Source organism: Rhamphochromis longiceps, linkage group LG11 (genome assembly GCF_057381845.1).
Source record: "Rhamphochromis longiceps isolate RC_006_pf linkage group LG11, R_longiceps_female_GT1.1, whole genome shotgun sequence".
NCBI classification, from domain to species: Eukaryota; Metazoa; Chordata; class Actinopteri; order Cichliformes; family Cichlidae; genus Rhamphochromis; species Rhamphochromis longiceps.
In genome coordinates, this window is record NC_140567.1 from 12,424,240 (window position 1) to 12,442,849 (window position 18,610).

The 18,610-nt window shown below is 37.2% G+C and overlaps 1 protein-coding gene across 5 annotated transcripts in view; it reads left to right on the top strand.

Moving 5' to 3' along the window:
• Window positions 1–18,610, top strand: part of adcy2a (adenylate cyclase 2a) — a 64,820-nt gene that overhangs the window by 27,827 nt on the left and 18,383 nt on the right. For all 5 annotated transcript variants that reach the window (XR_014913734.1, XM_085422336.1, XM_085422337.1 and 2 more), the window contains 6 exons: window positions 13,511–13,660; window positions 16,557–16,705; window positions 16,878–16,989; window positions 17,637–17,764; window positions 18,126–18,284; window positions 18,458–18,590. Coding sequence is in view for 4 of the 5 variants with exons in the window: in XM_085422336.1 (XP_085278462.1) it covers window positions 13,511–13,660; window positions 16,557–16,705; window positions 16,878–16,989; window positions 17,637–17,764; window positions 18,126–18,284; window positions 18,458–18,590 (831 nt within the window). In the remaining variant the exon portion in view is untranslated. The remainder of the gene's footprint in view (window positions 1–13,510; window positions 13,661–16,556; window positions 16,706–16,877; window positions 16,990–17,636; window positions 17,765–18,125; window positions 18,285–18,457; window positions 18,591–18,610) is intronic.

The following is an 18,610-nucleotide window of genomic DNA, read 5'->3' on the forward strand; positions in this document are numbered from 1 at the left end:
ACCTGCGCAGAGATCATCAGCAGCCTCCTTAGATTGATATGCATACGGGGAAACCTGTTCAAAAGGTAAATCGCCCCTAACTAGCAACCACCTACATCTGAAGGTCACTAAATAAATACTGCGCTGTTCTTCATTTAAGGTAATTTATTATTACCATCTAGATCAAATAATAAAACAAAGTTGTTTTGTGACATTTAATTTGTTTCCTCATCAGGCTCAATATACAGGTTGTATTTATAGCAAACAAACAATTGTAACCTTTAAACAAAAACTAATTTAGGATATCAGCTGAGTGATAGAAATTCTAATGTATTTTTTTTATCCTTCATTAAAAGGTCACCTCTCTTTCTAGCACTACTGCTTCTTGTGTGCTAACTGTTCAGGCATATTCCATATGGTGATAAAGACAAAGCAAAAGCAATATCAGATAACTGTCTAGCTAATACTTTAATCAATTAGTGCCTAATTAAACCTGATTTCAGCAGTCAATAATTTTCAATACACTGGGGACTAATTTCTTCCAATCCATAAAGTAAACAGGATTAATTTAATAAGCATGTCACAAAAGCTCTTCCTCACTGACAACCTGAGACTTTGAAGAATTTCAGAGCCAGACACAACAAACATTTATAGCACACGAAAAATAAGTCTGATGATGATCATTAGTCCACCAACAAAAGCCTTTTGTTACATAAAAATGATTGAGCTGAATATCATTGAAACTTGAAAGATGTGGCGCTTGGGTTCAGCAAGAGCCCAAGAAAAATGTAATCTTTTTTTTTTTTTAACAGAAATAGCGCACTGGCCCTGGTGGAGAACATACTAACCGAGTACCTTTCTAGTTTTACCAGATGCTCACTTCAATGGCTTCCAACATGTACAGTCACTTCAGAAATTATTCAGACCATTTTCTGGATAAAATTAGCATTTCCCGTGTGTATAGTCAATAAACTTCAAGTGACATCAGATGAAATAGGACAGCACTTTGTAACACATCACTTGATTTTACCCTGACATCAAAGGACTATAGATTAAAAGGAAAGTCTGGTGAATAAACTCAATGTGTAATATAGTATGTGCTACTTATATTCATTCAGCGTGCCAGCGGGCAGCAGTTGGCTACTTTGGTGTGAAAACTACAGCTAGCTAAACAGTGCTGGGATGTATTACGTGTTTCATTTCTTTAAGTACTGTGTTATGTTGCTCAATAGCTTCCTGGAGTGGAGTAAGTCATTTGGTACACTACTTGTTAGAGGACTGACATTGAAGTAGCTCCCTTTTTTGGCACTAAATGGCCATCTGAGGCTGGCATACAGCTGTCAGGCATACAGCTGTCAGACATACCTAGACTTTGTACAAGAAAATGTAAACTGATTTTCTATTGCAAAAATATTTTGCTAAAGCAACAGTATAGCGATGTGGCATTCTAAATGACATAGTCATGTCATATTTTAGCTTCTGTGAAGGGCTGATACAGAGGAATCACTCTGCTGTGTGAAAAGATCAATCCTAACCTGACTGTTATCATGACATGAATCACAAGTTAGAACTCGTGGTTCATGGTGCTTTAAAAGATGTTACAAAAGTTAATCATTTACAGATATTGACACTCTGCTCAAAAGCCTGTTGGTTAAATCAGTAAATGGGCAAGACGTTGTCTCCTTTCCTGAAAAGATGTGGGGAAAAGTAGTGTGACATGCCCATTTTTCTGCTTTCCTGTGCAGTTAAAAAAGAAGCTTGTCATCCATGGAGACTGTTTTCTTAGTTTGGCAAGTAGAAATATACTTGAGTCTACCTACTTTGTTTTACACTATGATTCTCCATTTTAACAGTGTTTTAAAATTCAAATTTGAAATCAAGTTGTTTGCCAGGTCAAATTGTGCTATGTGAAAGGGGTTTTTAATTCTGGCATATTAAAATGTCAATTAACGTTGTGTTTTGTTGTTTAACGGCATGCTTTGTTTTTGCAAGAGGAAGGAACAAGACCTTTTCCCCTGAAATCATCATTGCATTTTGTATTTACTTGAGTTATATTTGTTAATATTAAAACATTTAATCAGGATGAGGGTAAATACTTTTTACTGTGCTGTGTGTCAGCTTATATTGTGGATCTTCCCTCTGTCTTCCTCAGGCAGTAGCCATGGTTTTGTCAATCTTTTGTGTTGGGACAGAGTGTGGCTTATGTCCTTTTTTTTTTTTTTTTAGATAAGAGCAGTGAGTCAGTGTGACAGGATGCTCTCAGGCTTATGTGTGAAAGAATAACTACTTGAGAGCAGCTATTAAAAACCTCTGCTGAGGTGACGTTGATGGATTTTGTAGTACAACAACATCCTCTTTAGACCAGTTTGGTTAAGATGTCCCAAATATATTTAACATATATTGCTAAGAAAGGATTTAATGGGTCAGAAGGAGCATTTGAGATATTGGGGTGCTGTAACTTAATAGTTAATAAAAGGAAATTGTGAATATACACTATCAAAAAATGCTTGACTAAAGCTGCTCAAAAATTGCTACTGTGAATACCTAACTGAGCTCAGAGCTTTAGGATGAAATATTGTTTTCAAAATTTTAAGTAAGATTGTGTTTTGTTTTGTTTTGTTTTAGCTCTAGTGTGAAAATAGAAACGTTTGGCTTTTTCAGGGCAACCGCCATCTGTTCAGTCCTTCTCAAATCTTATAAGATGAGCTACATCCTCAATATGTGTATTATGATTCTATATCCTTTAAGTAATGCACACAAACACACAAAAGCAAATAGAGATTAACATATAAACATGTGGGTTATTTATGTATAATCCAAATATACTGTATATATTATAATGTATATAAATATGCTATAAATATTTATGCACAGCTAAAGTAATTGGCTGTGACTATATATAGACTTGAAGGATATATGGGCAGAAATCTGTGCCATCAGAAACTGAATTTGAATAAGTTAAATTTGAATTGCTCAGATTGAATCTGAATTGTAACTTGAATAAATGCTTTGGACTGGAGTTTGAGACCCCTGTCATATGGAATATGACAGGTGTGGTTGAACTGCATGAAGACTCTGAAGTTTCTCTTCTCTTCTGGCAGGACAGGAATGTGGCCTTGTCCTGTGAGCCACTGTAAGGATGTACTTAGAGTAGAACTGGACTGTCACCAGCCTCAGGCTCTTCACCCTTTTCAAAGACAAAGCAGTCATTTAGATAAAATATTAGATATTGTTTACCTGTAAATGCACAAAGTAAATTTAGAAATGTAATTATTGTCAAGAGTGAACAAGCACTGATAGTGTAATCTACAGCTGTGGCCAAACGTTTAGAGAATGAGAAGTGTTGTTTGCTTATTTACAAAGTTTGCTGTTTTAGTGATAGTTGTACATCACATTATATCACTTCAAACAGAGGTGATCCAGTAATGCTGCACTAATGAATTAGACTAACTATTCACTTTAGCTAAAGTTATTAAGTTAGCTAAAGAGTTGGGATGCTGTGTAAGACATAAATAAAGCTAAAATACAAAGGTTTGGACACCGTTTTGCATGTTTCCCTACTGTAGGGTCTCTGCAAGCATACAGAGGGGGTACTCTGAGAGGGTCCAAGATGACAACTTTGGAATTCTACTAGAAACAGTCGATCATATTTGTTTGTCAATTAGCATTTTTAGCTAACAGCTACAATAAGCATAACAGTTACTGTACGGCTATCTTTTGTTAACATGACGCTTGTTCTTATACATGTAATACATTTATTACCAACCTGAGAGTTTATCCGCTGGTCATTCGACATGACCAATGACTTCTGAAGTCTTAATTCAGCTCAAGACGCTGTAGATTCCCGTCAGTAACACTTTCGGAATTTCAAATTAGACTAATTCAAATTCAGTTTTCAAAAGCATTTATTCAAGTTACAATTCAGATTCAATCTGAGCAATTCAAATTCAAATTTAACTTATTCAAATTCAGTTTCTGATGGCACAGATTTCTGCCCATAGTTATCAGTTTTCACACTTGAATTAGTAAGAAAATGTATGTGAGTTTTTCCAAAACATCAAAAATAATTCTTTAAAGCAACACACACACACACACACACACACACACACACACACACACACACACACACACACACACACACACACACACACACACACACTCAGCCACACTCAATCAAAAGAGTATTAATTTTTTAAAGAGAGAGAGAGAGATAGAAAACTTAAAACATGTTTTCATGAAAATCTCTACGTCTACACAATGTTAATGTTTGAAATTCAGTAGGATGACATTTACACTTTTTCTGTTTCTACCCGCTTATTTCAAATCCCATTATTTACAAATCAGTATCCAGATTTTTTTAGACTAGATAGATTTTTGTTATTTCAGAAATGTTTAATATTGCATTCAGCAGTTTTTGGGGGAAAAAACAGTCAATCAAATCAGTCTGTTCCTCCAGACATTTGTAAATGTCAGCTGTTAAGTGCCTACACACTCGTGAGAGACTGCCCAGGGGGTATTAAGTGAGAAGCAACCATGCCAACATCTTGACTTTGTCAGGTCTATTAAACTTTACAGTGTTGGCTCATTGGTGTTTTAATGAAGCGGCTTATTTATTGAACAGGAAATAGCACTTTGTTGGATCCACATTTACTTGTGGGTAATATTTAGAAGCAATAATAATGAAGCATTAGCATTTTCATCTTTTGCAAATATAATTATCTGTTTCTGGTCCTTAGAGGTGCAAAGATTACTCAGGTAGCTCAGTGTAAAAATATTCTTATTTCTTTTAGTATTTCTCATATGCCTCAATGATAGGTTTGTAGCATAAACCTATTCGCTGGAACGTTAAGACAATATAATTACACTGCAAGCAAGACGCAAGTAGGCAAACTTCTTCATGGTACTCGTGCACGGGAGAGAACCGGACAGAGCGCCGTTCCTTCGCTTGACCCCAGTAGCTCTCGTCCGTTCTCCCATACACTGTCCTTTTATTGAGGTTACATGAATATGCATAAGTTCATTAACATATGACGTCTACATACAAACAAAGAGTACCTTGCCTGTGTGTGTGTGTGTGTGTGTGTGTGTGTGTGTGTGTGTGTGTGTGTGTGTGTGTGTGTGTGGACTGCTGATCAAAGGGTCAAACATCCTTGGTCAGGAAGAGGGTAGCCTCCCCCTCACCCTAGATGGTTCATCCTAGATAACACGGTGAGGAAGTCCTGCAGTTCATCTAAACAAAGAGCACTTAGACTAGAACAGACGCAACTACGTTAATCCTACCATAAAACAATAAGACACGGTATGACCTCTCATGCTCCCAAAGTGCTGTCTAATACACACAAAGTTTGCAGACTATCAAGGATCAAAACCTCTACCAATCTACAACTAATTACAAAACTCTAAGCATATATAAGTAAATATTTCTAAGCATAAATGACAATCAACAATACAAACTCTAACACTCAACCTTATGGGAGATTAGATACTGTAGTTATCTATTGGTAGACGTACAGAGAAAGCTACTAACTAAATCTATCATTAGAGCTATTAAAACATTATTTTTTAAAACGATGCTCTTATTTCAATATTAGTGACTTCTTTGATTTTTGGGGGTACTAACGTTAATGCAATGCAGACTTTGATGTAATTAGGTCCTGTGCAACACTGAAAGTGTTCGTGTAAGCTGACCACTGTGTTTTTGTATCAAAGCTTCTCCCTTCAGACTAGGAGCAAATTCAAATTCAAATTTTTTATTTGTCACGTACACAGTCATACACAGTACGATATGTAGTGAAATGCTTGGACAACTGCTCGTGACCTAAAGAAAACAAAAAAGGAAAAGGCTATGAATAAGATAGGAAATAAATATGAAAAATTAAAAAGGGTAAATTTAACTAGGAAGGAATAAAATATAAATTAAGGTTAAAAATGAAATAACTGTACAACACAAATTAGAATGAAGGGTAAATTTAACTGGGAAGAATAAGATAAAATATATAAATTAAAGTTGAAAATAAAATAACTGTACAACAAAATACACAATACACAATATAGAACTATATAAGAATGTATGAAGAAATCTAAATATAAATAAATATATACACAATAACAGCAGCTGTACAAGTATTAACCGGAAATAAAGAATATAGTGACCAGTGTTGTGCAAAACCAAAGTCCAGAAAGTCCAGTGTGTGTGTAAGAACTGTATGTGTGGGTCAGTACTGTGTGGTGGTGTGATTGAGAGACCGTATCGCCTGCGGGAAGAAGCTCCTCCTCAGTCTCTCTGTGTTGGTCTTCAGGGAGCGGAATCGCTTTCCTGACCTCAACAGAGAGAACAGTCTGTTGTTGGGATGGCTGAGGTCCTTCACGATCTTCCTGGCCTTGGTCCAGCACCGCCTGCTGTAGATTGAGTGCAGGTCAGGGAGCTCGGAGCGGATGGTGCGCTCAGCTGACCGCACAACCCTCTGTAGAGCTCGTCTGTCCTGCATGGTGCTGTTCCCGAACCAGGTTAAGATGTTTCCCGCCAGGATGCTCTCTATGGTGCACGAGTAAAAGTTCCTGAGCACCTTGGAGGGCAGTTGGAAGTCTCTCAAGCGTCTGAGGTGGTAGAGACGCTGTCGGGCCTTTTTCACCACGGTGTTGATGTGACAGGACCATGACAGGTCCTGCGTGATGTGAACTCCGAGGTATTTGAAGCTGGCTGAAGCAAACTTCTGATGCGCACTTTCTTAATTATTTTTGAGTACTTAAGTCATCAATAATTCATCACAGTGTTCACACTCCATTTAAGCTTTAGCTGACAGAATTTCACATAAACTACTGCGGTAGTAGCTGTTGAATATTGCATGCATTACCTGTTTTTGGAGGATGTTTTGAAGGACGGGGGGCTTCATTTGAATTCAGATAAGGGTTTTTGCCTTTGTTAAAGATATATTACATACTTAAGTGTGTTTGTGAGGTCTAAACTGTGAGACTGGTATTTCTTGAATTCTTGAATTTCTTTGTCTCATCCTTTCAGATTGAATCATATTAAAGTTTTATGTCAGTAATACGAACCAAAAATGCAATTCTTGAGTATTTCTGTCTGTACTCAGATCATCCAGGTCTCAACGGTGTTGCATTTCACTGGATGTGATTTTCATATTGCCAAAAAAAGAAACCTTCTTTATGGTTCAATTGTGTGATTTACCTGCATTCCTGTATTTAAATTCCTGTTGACTGAGAAAAGGAGTTGAGCAGCAGTTGAGCAAAGTCAATGATCTCTCATTTGAGCCATATTCACACACGCAGTGCATCTCTGAACTTATCTCCCCCAAAATTAGCCGACAGAGAGGCATGTAAGATGCAGATATCCAGACAACAACATGTCTCCAACTTTTTATATCCTTAAAGAAAGGTCGGTTTGTGGCATGGTGAGAAAAGTGCTTGCAATAGCCCAGTGAATTCACAATCACACACTTGCCTCAGGTTTGCTGCCTCCAGCTATTTTTAAGATTTTATTGTGGGTGTTCTACTAAAAAAACGTTCATTTTTTATGTTCTTGTTTGATATTTGTGGTTGCTTTTTTGATCCTTTGTATCCTTGTTTGCTAATCATTGTGAAGACATTTGGATTGTTTACAGTGCAAGCTAAGTGAGTTATCTATTGGCACTTGTCTACACAATGACATTTATGTAAAAGAATTTTAACATCTCTAATTAGAAGTAGGCAGCCCGCACCATGGCCCTTACCATCTCACTTAAATGGAAATCTGTGAAATCACATCCATTTTCAATGCATTTTGAATTAATTTTGACACACCAACTAGGCCAGTATTTGTCTTTCTCAAGCATAGAGAAAACTCTGCATGTGTTTTGTGGATTTGGTCTAATATATGGGACCTTGTGTAATACACCGACACGAGGGTTCTTCGGAATTATGAAGAATTTGGCCCAATAGAACAACTAATGAATTTATAATACAAATGGAGTGTGATCTTGGTTATTACCTGCAGTATTTCCGACTTCTTCTGCATATTTGAGTTCCTTCAGCAAGACTTTTTTTAAAAATTTATTTTCAGCTAATTATTTACAGGGCACTACGGAGTAGACAGAAAAGTGGGGAGGAGCTACAAGGGTCTAAGGCTGGGATCTCAAACTCCAGTCTTAGAGGGCTGGTGTCCTGTGTCCCTGTTGCAACCACCTGAATACAATTAGTAGGTCATTATCAGTACTCTATAGAACTTGACTGCATGCCATTTGATTCATGTTACAGCAGCTCATGAGTGAATGAACATGTTGCAGTAAAAGTACTTTTAGAAGTAAATTTTTCCAAACACTTAGATTTACTTAAATTTACTTGAGTGGGGTTAGGGGTTGCCACTTCAGCATGCAGTCAAGTTCTCTACTAATCTTATTCAGGTGTGTTGAAACAGGGACACATGGAAAAGTTTCAGGACAGTGGCCCTCGAGGACTGGAGTTTGAGACCCCTGGTCTAAGGAGTGTCTTGTTTGGTGGACTTGGAATCATGTTCGCTTTTTTGCAGATGATGTTGTTCTGTTGATTTTATCCAAACACAACTTCCAGTTCACAGTGGGATGGATTATAGTGTGAAGCAGCTGGGATGAAGGTCTTGGTTCCTCAGCTGGAAAAGAGTAGATTGCCTGTTCCCATGAGGTGCTCACAGATCTTTTTTCCTGTTTTTGTGCCTTTGTCACTGGCAGTTATTTTGTTTGTTTGTTTTTTGGTATTTGGATATTGCCTACCACCATGACTCATTTTAGGTAAATTTTAACAGTGTACAGAGCTAAAATGCTTGTGGACCTTACTGTAGTTTGATATATCCTTTCAATTCTAAGTTACTGTTTGTCATTTGTGCTTGTGGTCATTACTATTGAGGGTCTACTGAAGACAGGACCGGTGGACATCTGTCACTGATGTACAATAAAAACAAGATTCATCTGCACACTAATGTCTTTCTCTATCCACATGTCAGTAACATGGCAGAAATATAACATTCAGAAAGTGAAGTTTCCTGGTTTTAGATAATCCCAGCAGGAGTCACAGCTCTTGAGATGTGATACTCACCTAACCCTGCTGTTATCTGTAATTGGGTACCACTGAGGTACAAATGACTCGCACCACCAGCCTTTATACACAACTGATATTTCAATGCAGTTTCACGGAAAAACGTGTAATAGACACGCCGGTCAGCCGTGTCCATTTCGTGCTTTGCCTCTCCAAATCGAGAATAGACACCCATGCAGAATTTGCAGTAAGTTGCAATAATCTGCAGGAACAGCAGAGGGAAATATTTTATTTCAAGCCAACGTGAAAATAATCATGGAAAAGTGTTTAAACAGACATTATTAACACAATACATATTAGCCACCAAGGTACTTCATACCTTTTTTGCTCACTACTGACTTTGTGGCTTTTAATATATTATCTCCCATTGCTGGTAATAAAATTTCTACATGCAGTAATGCAATTTCAGCATGTGTGGCTATTTCATGTTTTGGAGAGGCAAAGTGTGAAGTCGAAACGGTGGACTGATGTGTGTATTACAAGGCTTGCTGTGATGTTGGGTTGGATATTTGAGATGGGTTGTAAGTAGTCAGTGTGAGAGTCGGGTTATAGAGTAATATTTATGTTAACTTAATGTGATCTGTTGAGCACATATTACAGTTGAGTACATATTGGTAAAATATCACATACCTGCATAAAAGGATAAACTCAAATGCAAATTAAATGCACCCAGTCTTCTTTGCATTTAGATTTCAAGTATAGTTAAAGGAAATTTAACTTTACTGACATTGCGCCTGAAAATATTCTTTTTAGTCTTCAAAGAGTACACGCCATTTGAATATATCGACCTCAGCTACACACAATAGGAAGTAATTTGCATTTAACATCAGATGTAGGTTTTGCATACTGAAAATTTCTCTGAAGTGACTTCTGGGGTTTTTTCAGGCTCTGGTGCAGCAAAGTTTATATTAACCAGCCACTAAAGATGTGCCTGAATAGATTATTTGTTAAATATGCTGGTATGATAAGGGAATTTTAAACTTGGATTTTAACCCTTCCATGCATGAATTATGACAACCTCAATCAGGATTTTTTCTTAAGTATTTTTGATGAATAAAAATACTTAAGAAAAAAAACCCCGATTGAGGTTGTCATAATTCATGCATGACAGGGTTAAATAATAATAGTTACAATGAAACACACCACACATCTGCAGTAACATTAAACGCACAGTGGGTGGCAGGGTATGGAGTGACACATCAGTGACAAGTGTAGAGGTTTATGTACAAGTATAACGTCAACACTGACACAAATACAAGAAAACAGCCTTTGAATAGCTGTCCACCGTAGTGACCACTATGCGTGAAAGGGTTAAAATATTATATACAGTCTATGGGTTAAAGCGCTTCTATAAACCACCGTACAAAAGCCCCTGTCCATCTTTTTGTGGCTTTCTTCAGTCATTCAGTGATCTACCCTATAAAACTGTTCTACAGTACCAGATTCTGGCTGTTTTGTCAGTTTTCCCACTGACAATGGATGATGATCAACAAAGCCAAGCTTGTCCATACTATATCGTTTAGAAGAACGATATATAGAGAAAAAAAATGGGTTTTTTTGTGTTCTTTCAGTATTTTTTAATGTGCAGAAAAAAGGCCTGGCAGAGAGGAAGAGGGATGTCTTTTTGAAATACACTGAATAGATGTGAAAGTAAATCCAGACAGCAGGTCACCTCATGTACTTGGCTACTGGCCTCAATGTTTGCTTTTGTTAAATATAGAGATATGGTACATTTCTGGTGTAGTCACATAAACATTTAAGGAAGCAGCTTTCTCAATAAGGAGACAATATCTGCATAGTTTATACTATTTTCACCTCAGTATGATTCACTGCAATATTTCTTTATTGGCTCTCACTAGTTTTATAGGTATTGCTTGCCTTGGACCCTGGTTAAGAAAATGTTGATGGGGAGTCTTTTTGTGATGGATAAGTAGGAAGAGTCTGCTGCAGGTGGTTACAATTGCTTTATACTTGTGTGTGCAGCTGCCTCGTCTGCCTTTAAGCTGTCAAATAAAATACTGAATAATTTAGCATTGTAAAAAGGGTACATAGGGTTTTTTTGCTTTTGTTTGGAAAATAACTTTAAATTCAGTTTCAGCTGTTTACTAGAAGCAAAGTACAGATGTCTGCAAGCTATAAAATTCATTAGCTTTAGTTTTTGTGGTTTTTAGACATTTTTGTTTTCTTCTTGTCTGACTATTATTACTAAAATAAAACGTCCTTTTTGCAAAGGTCACCAGCTTCTACTTGTGCTGTGATGTAAGTCTGTTGGGCATATTTATGTCCAAAAAGAGAGAACAATGGTCACTGTGACAGTAAGGTCAACATTATGCAGGAGAGAAAAGACACAAAGATGGAGAATAGAAGTGAAAGAGAAATAGCGAGAATGAGACAAGGCATGCAAGAGTGTGAAGGAGAGGGAGATTTCTTTTCAAGCAATGGGGAAGAACCATTAAATTATCCATTTGCTGTATAGCTGGGAAATATTAAACTCGAGGTTACCAGAGCTCCAGGGTCTTTACACATCCAAATCTTTAAACATCCAAATTGTTCCTGTAATGGGGCTTCGTGTTTAGTGCAGCCCTGCGTTTTGCCTGAAATGTGCGGAGAAATAAAGTCTTAATTCTGAGGACAGACTGCAATTTGCACTCCATGCTTATAGTGGAGAGCATCTATCCCTGTGTGTCATGGTTTGTATTGTGTGACTCTGAAGTAGGACATGCTCTATAAAAGACTTTCTTTTAAGATTTTGTTTTGTTTTGTGGTGTTTATATGTATGAAAAATTAAGACATCATTTCCAGTCTTTTGAATCATTAAAAGTAGCAGCGTAGTAAATGTCAATTCTGACTTGAGACAATTTGTCACAGTCAAAAAGGTGAAAGTTTTCTCCACAAGTTTGGCTTAACTTTGCCATACTATGTCATTTATCTGCTGAATACAAAATGCACTCACATTGTTGAGTGAGAAAGAAAGATGTATCCAAAATATTGAAATGTTAGGCATTAAAAACGCTTTAAAGCCAGGACTTAAATTGGTTTTGAGGTAGTCTGTCAGTTATGAACTTTCATGTGTAGCACTTGATGAAATGACAATGCATTTATTCAAAATTGTAGTCTGTGTCACAGCAGCACTGTGGACTGATAAACAGAACGTGCTCCATACCAGCGGTCCCCAACCTTTTTTGCGGCACAGACCGGTTTATATCGCGGATAAATACAAAAAAATAAAACCAGTACCAAAGAAAAGAAGATTTATTCATAACACATGGGAAAAGACCCAGGGAAACTGAGTTAAAGATAAAAATGATATAAACAAAAATAACGACAAAAAACGATAAAAACCATGAAAACCATAAATTTCACACCCAAGCCTCAACTCTCGCGGCCCGGTACCAAACGACTCCGGGGGTTGGGGACCGCTGCTCCATACCACATCCCAGCAGTCAATCTGCAGCTGATATAAAGATGAACAAATACAAATGGGAGACTGTTAAGATCTTCTTTGCTATGACTTTAGTATCAGTGTATTTAAAAATAAGATGAATTCTTTGGTTAGCGCAAAGTAGTGGACACTAAAGACATTTCTGGCATAAATGCATATTAGTACATAATATGTACTAATAATACTGATAGGCCATCTTATTAAGGATTTTACTAAATACACTTTCAATTCAATAAAACTTTATTGATCTTGAAGGTTGACCCCGAAGGAAATTGGGTTGTAAAATGTATGGGTGTAAAGATTTTGGCTTCTCATTATTGGAATAAACAAATCTAATTAAGCTTTATTGTGCTCAAAACAATCCATGTTTTAGAGCAGTTGTCTCAACTGAGCCCACCATTTGTCAAATAGTGCTTGTAGTGGCATGTGATGTTTGCTGCAACAATGCTAATTAAGTTAGAGCTTTTTGTGTGCGATCAACCTGAACTCAGGGGAGAGTCTATTTATATAGACGGGATGTAGTCACATAGGTTGCCCTTATTTGTGTTTCTTACAGGGTAGAGGCTGGGTTGCCATTGTAAAACTGAAGTGAGAGAAAATAAACAACCGAGCAGGGGCAGTATAGCGGTGTCAAATTTATCCAATGCCATTATTATCTGATTGTATTGTATTTTTCTATTTAATGTCATCAGCCGCCACAGGATGTTTCATTAAATAACTGGAAATGAAAGATGTGTATTTATATGCCACATTACCCTTGAATACAATGTAGTGCTGCCTATTGATGTCACTGCAAGATCTCACCATAGGATCAGGAACCATTGAGGAAAATATTTACTTTAGGTTGATTTTTACTTTCTTTGCTAGGCCTTCCTATAACAGGAACTATTTAATGGACTGATTCTAAATATGAGTTTAAATTCTTTATATTGTATTGTAACCACTATTTTATATATATATATATATATATATAGTAAAGCTTAACAACACTTTTTATTGTTATTGTTCTCTGTTCCTACCCAGATTCTGGCCAATGTTATCATTTTCATGTGTGGCAACATGGCTGGAGCGTACCATAAGCACCTGATGGAGCTGGCACTCAAACAGACCTACCAGGACACCTGCAACTGCATCAAGTCCCCAATTAAACTGGAGTTTGAGAAGAGACAGCAGGTAACGTGGTTAATAACACTTAATTAAAACACTGAAACAATGAACACCAGGCAATAAAATATTTATGATGTTGCTGTTCATTACAATAATTGTTACAGCAATGACTTTCAGATTTTAAACATTACCTCTAATTATCATTTGCTAATTTAGTAATATAGTGTAGTACAGTGGCATGGGGAAATGTTGGAGCCTTGTTAGAATGACTTATCTTATAATGTAGTCTGAATATTTATGTCATGCACTCGAGTCAAACATCCCACTGCTACTTAACTCATCTTTCCTCTATTGTTCTTTTGTTTCCTATGTATTTTTATGTCATACGTACATGCTATACTTAGCGGTTCCATAGAGTATTTGAGTGTTTTACACATTTGCCTAACAAGTGAAAGATCCCCAATTTGATCCCAAGAGGAGACACAAATCCCAATGAGTTTGTGTCAGGAAAGATATGTGGTGTAAAAAAAATCTGCCATATAAAACATGCAGAGCTACCATGTGAATATGGGAACAGCTGAAAGTAGCACTTGTGTCCTGTGCTTAAAATGTCACTCTTCATATTAACACTCAAATTATTGAAATCAATCGGCTCTGGATAAATGGATTCCTTCTTATAGCACTTTTCTATTCCACCTGAGCACTCAAAGCGCGTCATTGACCCGTTCATACAATCAGTTTTATTATGCTTAAGTGCTTTCTGTTAGTATTTGAGTATCTTTGGCATGCAGACCTGAACAGCCAGGGATTGAACCATCAACCGTCCAGCTACTAGATGAACTGCTCTATCTTCTGAGTTACAACGACAGAGAACTTTGTCAGGGCTACACTGTGCAGAATGTGGGAATTGTTAATGATGTCAGTGTGTGATTATCTCAGCCTATATTGCTATAGTTGGTTTTTTTATGACAATTATCCTCATTGAGGATTAATGGTAATATTTTCTATGATTTCTTTTAAAGTGAACACACATCACTCACATTTTGGATCGTGCTAGTTGTTTTCTATTATTGATATTGTACCGGCTTGCATTGTCTTTCTCTGCATCTACCTGCAAAGTTGGAAGCGTTGAAATATAATAATGCTAATTTGTTATTAATACTTTCAAGTGGTGCAGCATCCTGTGAGATAGTATTAGCAAAGTGTTGATTAAAGCACTCTGATGTGCGACTCTGGGATCTGGCTAGCTTTTTACTACAGCTTTTGGTGAGTTATTTAGTGAGATGATGTGAATCCAGCTGCTGTTGTGAAAGCCCAGGCTTAGGGTTGAGCTGGTTTTTCATATGGTAAATGCAGGTTGTGGTGTTAGAAGTGCCACGAGGAAAGCTGAAAATGTCTAGGGTGGAGCATTTCGCAGTAGCCCTGGAGTGCTGCTGCTGCCTGTGACAGATGGTAGTAACTGTGCAGAGACACATTCCTCCTGGGCGCTCATTGCACTCATAATATATGCTGTTTGCTGCACTGCATGCTTTTATCCAAAGTGCTTTGCAGTACAGTGAGTGCATACATTTTCACTATGAGTGGTCCAAGTGGACTATGGGAATTCATCATACACCAAAATCACTGGCGGTATTCACAAGAAAAATTTCCCTCTCTTCCACATAAAATCCTCTGAGCGTGAAAAAAAGATGATGATCATTGGTTGTCACGTTTGGGCTGATATTGGATTAATTAAGCATTTCCACCCAGCTTCTCTTCACCCTAAAGGTGAATTGCTTGCTAGGTACAGTAGGTTACACTCAGTAGTCTGAGACACCTGAGAAAATAAAGGAGAAAGAAGTGAATAAATGCTGAATTTAAATTGTAAGGGCTTGCAAGAAAGTAATGAATACTTGCAATCAATTCATTTTCTGTGCCAGCAACCTAATGCATGCACTCTAGTTTAACTTTGAACCTATACATGAAATTTCATTTAGTTTATACACCTCATAGAAATTAAGTATAGTTAACACAAAATGAGTTAAACTTAAGGAATATCAATGTGTCCAGCTAGGAAGCATCAACCATTGTGAATGCTCTGGTCTGTGAGCACAGATTCCACTGAAGGACCTCATCCCACCTTCATGTAGTCTTTGGGCAAAAACATACATGAAAGATTCACTAAAGGTCATCATGGGGGCTCTGTCAGTGTTCCTCCTGTTTCTCCTTTCACAAAGGAGCAGATACTGGTCAATCATTACCCGTCTCCTGGTTTCTCAGCCATACTTTTGAAACTTTGCTGGGAGACATAACAGACCTTACCGTCTTTTAACGATTGTATGGATGTGCCACGTTGTAGAAGCTGGCCTACCTATACAACCTGAGAGGGCTGCAGATATTGTGTCATACTCCCAGTAGTGAAAAGGACGCGACCAAAAAAAGCAAAACTAGCAAAAAATCAGCAAGGAAGGAGAAGGAGAGAGCACCAGCATCTTGCAGTCACTACCTGCTAAAGCATTCCCTTTCTGGGAGTTGTCTTTTTGTTGCAGGTGAAAGTGATTCACAGTGGCATATGTTTGCTAACTGGAGTGAGTGATATTGCTGAAGTTTAACTGACTTTGCTGTTCATTTTCTAAACCTAAAATGCATGTATATTTCATGTGACCATCTGCTATCTGCTTATTCTTAGTTACAGGTGTGGGGCAATGAATCAATGTGGCCCTGAGGCAATAGACTCCACAGTTAACAGAAATAGGTTATGTTTGTGCATATGTCATATTTGCTTTGTGATTTAACCAACTACTGTACATGACCTGAATTTAACTATTTAATTTCCTCGTCACTTTGTCACATACATTTAAGTGCTTCATGGTAAAAATAAATAAAAAAGTTAATTACATAATGATCAGCTTTTTTTTCTTGATGTTTCTGACTGTCCCTGCATTACTGCTACTTCTTTTTTTCCTTTGTTTTCTGCCATTAGGAGCGTCTCCTACTGTCTCTGCTGCCAGCTCACATTGCCCGTGTAATGAAAGCCGAGATCATCCAGAGATTAAAGGGTCCAAATTTTGGCCAGATTGAAAACACAAACAATTTTCACAACCTCTATGTCCAGAGGCACACTAATGTCAGGCATGTATCTTTTTTAAATCAAATGTATTGTAGCCAAGTGGTTCTGTATTTAGGTCAAATTTACATACAGAGTAGGTACATACTAATGCATATTTTCAAATCAGATGTTTTCTAAACTGTAAAATCCATAAAATAATTAAAGTGTATCCATTACTGTTTTTTATATATCTAGCATACTTTATGCTGATATAGTAGGATTCACACGACTGGCCAGTGACTGCTCACCTGGAGAACTTGTGCACATGCTGAATGAACTGTTTGGCAAATTTGACCAAATAGCTAAGGTAAACTTTTGCCTGCTCTGCTCTTGTAATGAATTACTGTCCTAACACATGCTGATCTTCTTTAGATTAACAGCGCTTACCTCTCAAACTGCTTTACTGGAAAGTATTTTACTCGCTAGGAAATTTGTGAAGTGTGGAATTCACAAATTCTTATTCACATGTTAGAAATTCTTAAAATTTCATGTATGTCCCTGCACCCTTGAATCATCCATGCCAGTCAAACAAATGTCTTTGAATGAAAATATTGCATGCTAAAATTAGCCCTGCAGCATTCAATGAGGCGTAACACTGATTATAACCAGCTTTTAATGCAATGTCATGCAAAATGTTTACATTTAGTTTGCTCTAATGTTTTTTAAAATTCCTGCAAACACCTTGTACTCAGTTATTTGATGGTTAGACACCATACAGTTTGTGCTGAAAGTGTCCTAGATAGAAGATAGATCTCAGTAGTTTTCACTTTCACTGTATACATAAGTTTCTGTCACTGATATTTATCAAACAAACTGATTTCAAAAAGTAAAAAGATTGTTTTTATTTATAATTCACACCGTGTTCTAGCTTTTGGAAGCAGGGTTGTAAATGAACATTTTGATATTTACCTGACCTTTTGTAGCAGAGACTATATTTCACCCTTCTATATGCAGGAAAATGAATGTATGCGGATCAAAATCCTTGGTGACTGTTACTACTGTGTGTCCGGCCTGCCAGAGTCACTGCCGAACCACGCCAAAAACTGTGTAAAAATGGGTCTAGACATGTGTGAGGCCATTAAGTAAGTGCTGCCATGGAGTAAAATTGTTTTTCCAATTTCATTTACTAGAGTTCAGCCTGGTGAATGAATCACTGATGTCAAAAACATGTTGTGACGATCTTCAGATTGTTAGTGTGGTTACTGGAAAACAGAAATAAGTATTAACATACTGATTAGCAGACCTGCAATGAAAACAAAGGACTAATTGTTGTTGCTGTTTTCCGCTTTTTTTAAGTACTTTTCACTGTTTAGTTTTAGTTTTTTTTTAAGCAGCATATATTGTATGTCACAGAGTTAGGCTTGTTTTCTGACAGGCTAGATGGCATGCATTGTTTTTTTCCTGCTCCACATTAACAAAACACAACTTTTTGATGTATGACAGGAAAGTACGGGACGCCACAGGGGTTGATATCAACATGCGTGTTGGTGTGCATTCTGGGAATGTCTTGTGTGGTGTCATTGGACTTCAAAAATGGCAGTATGATGTCTGGTCACATGATGTCACACTGGCTAATCACATGGAGGCAGGTGGTGTACCAGGGTAAGTGAGAAGCATATAAAAACTGTAAGGCATTTGAATTTCAAAACAGGAAATTATGTCGCTAATTCATATTTTGCCTGGACCAGTGTTGTCTGGCTTGTTGTTTGCTAAATGTCCAGATATATTGTTAATATACACAGGAAACCATTCTTTTATCAAATGTTCCCTTTAAGGCGAGTCCACATCACTTCAGTGACACTGGAACACCTAAATGGTGCCTATAAGGTGGAAGATGGGGATGGACAAGAAAGAGATCCTTACCTGAAGGAACATGGAGTCATCACATATCTGGTCATTAACCCAAAGGTATCACACACATGTCAGAT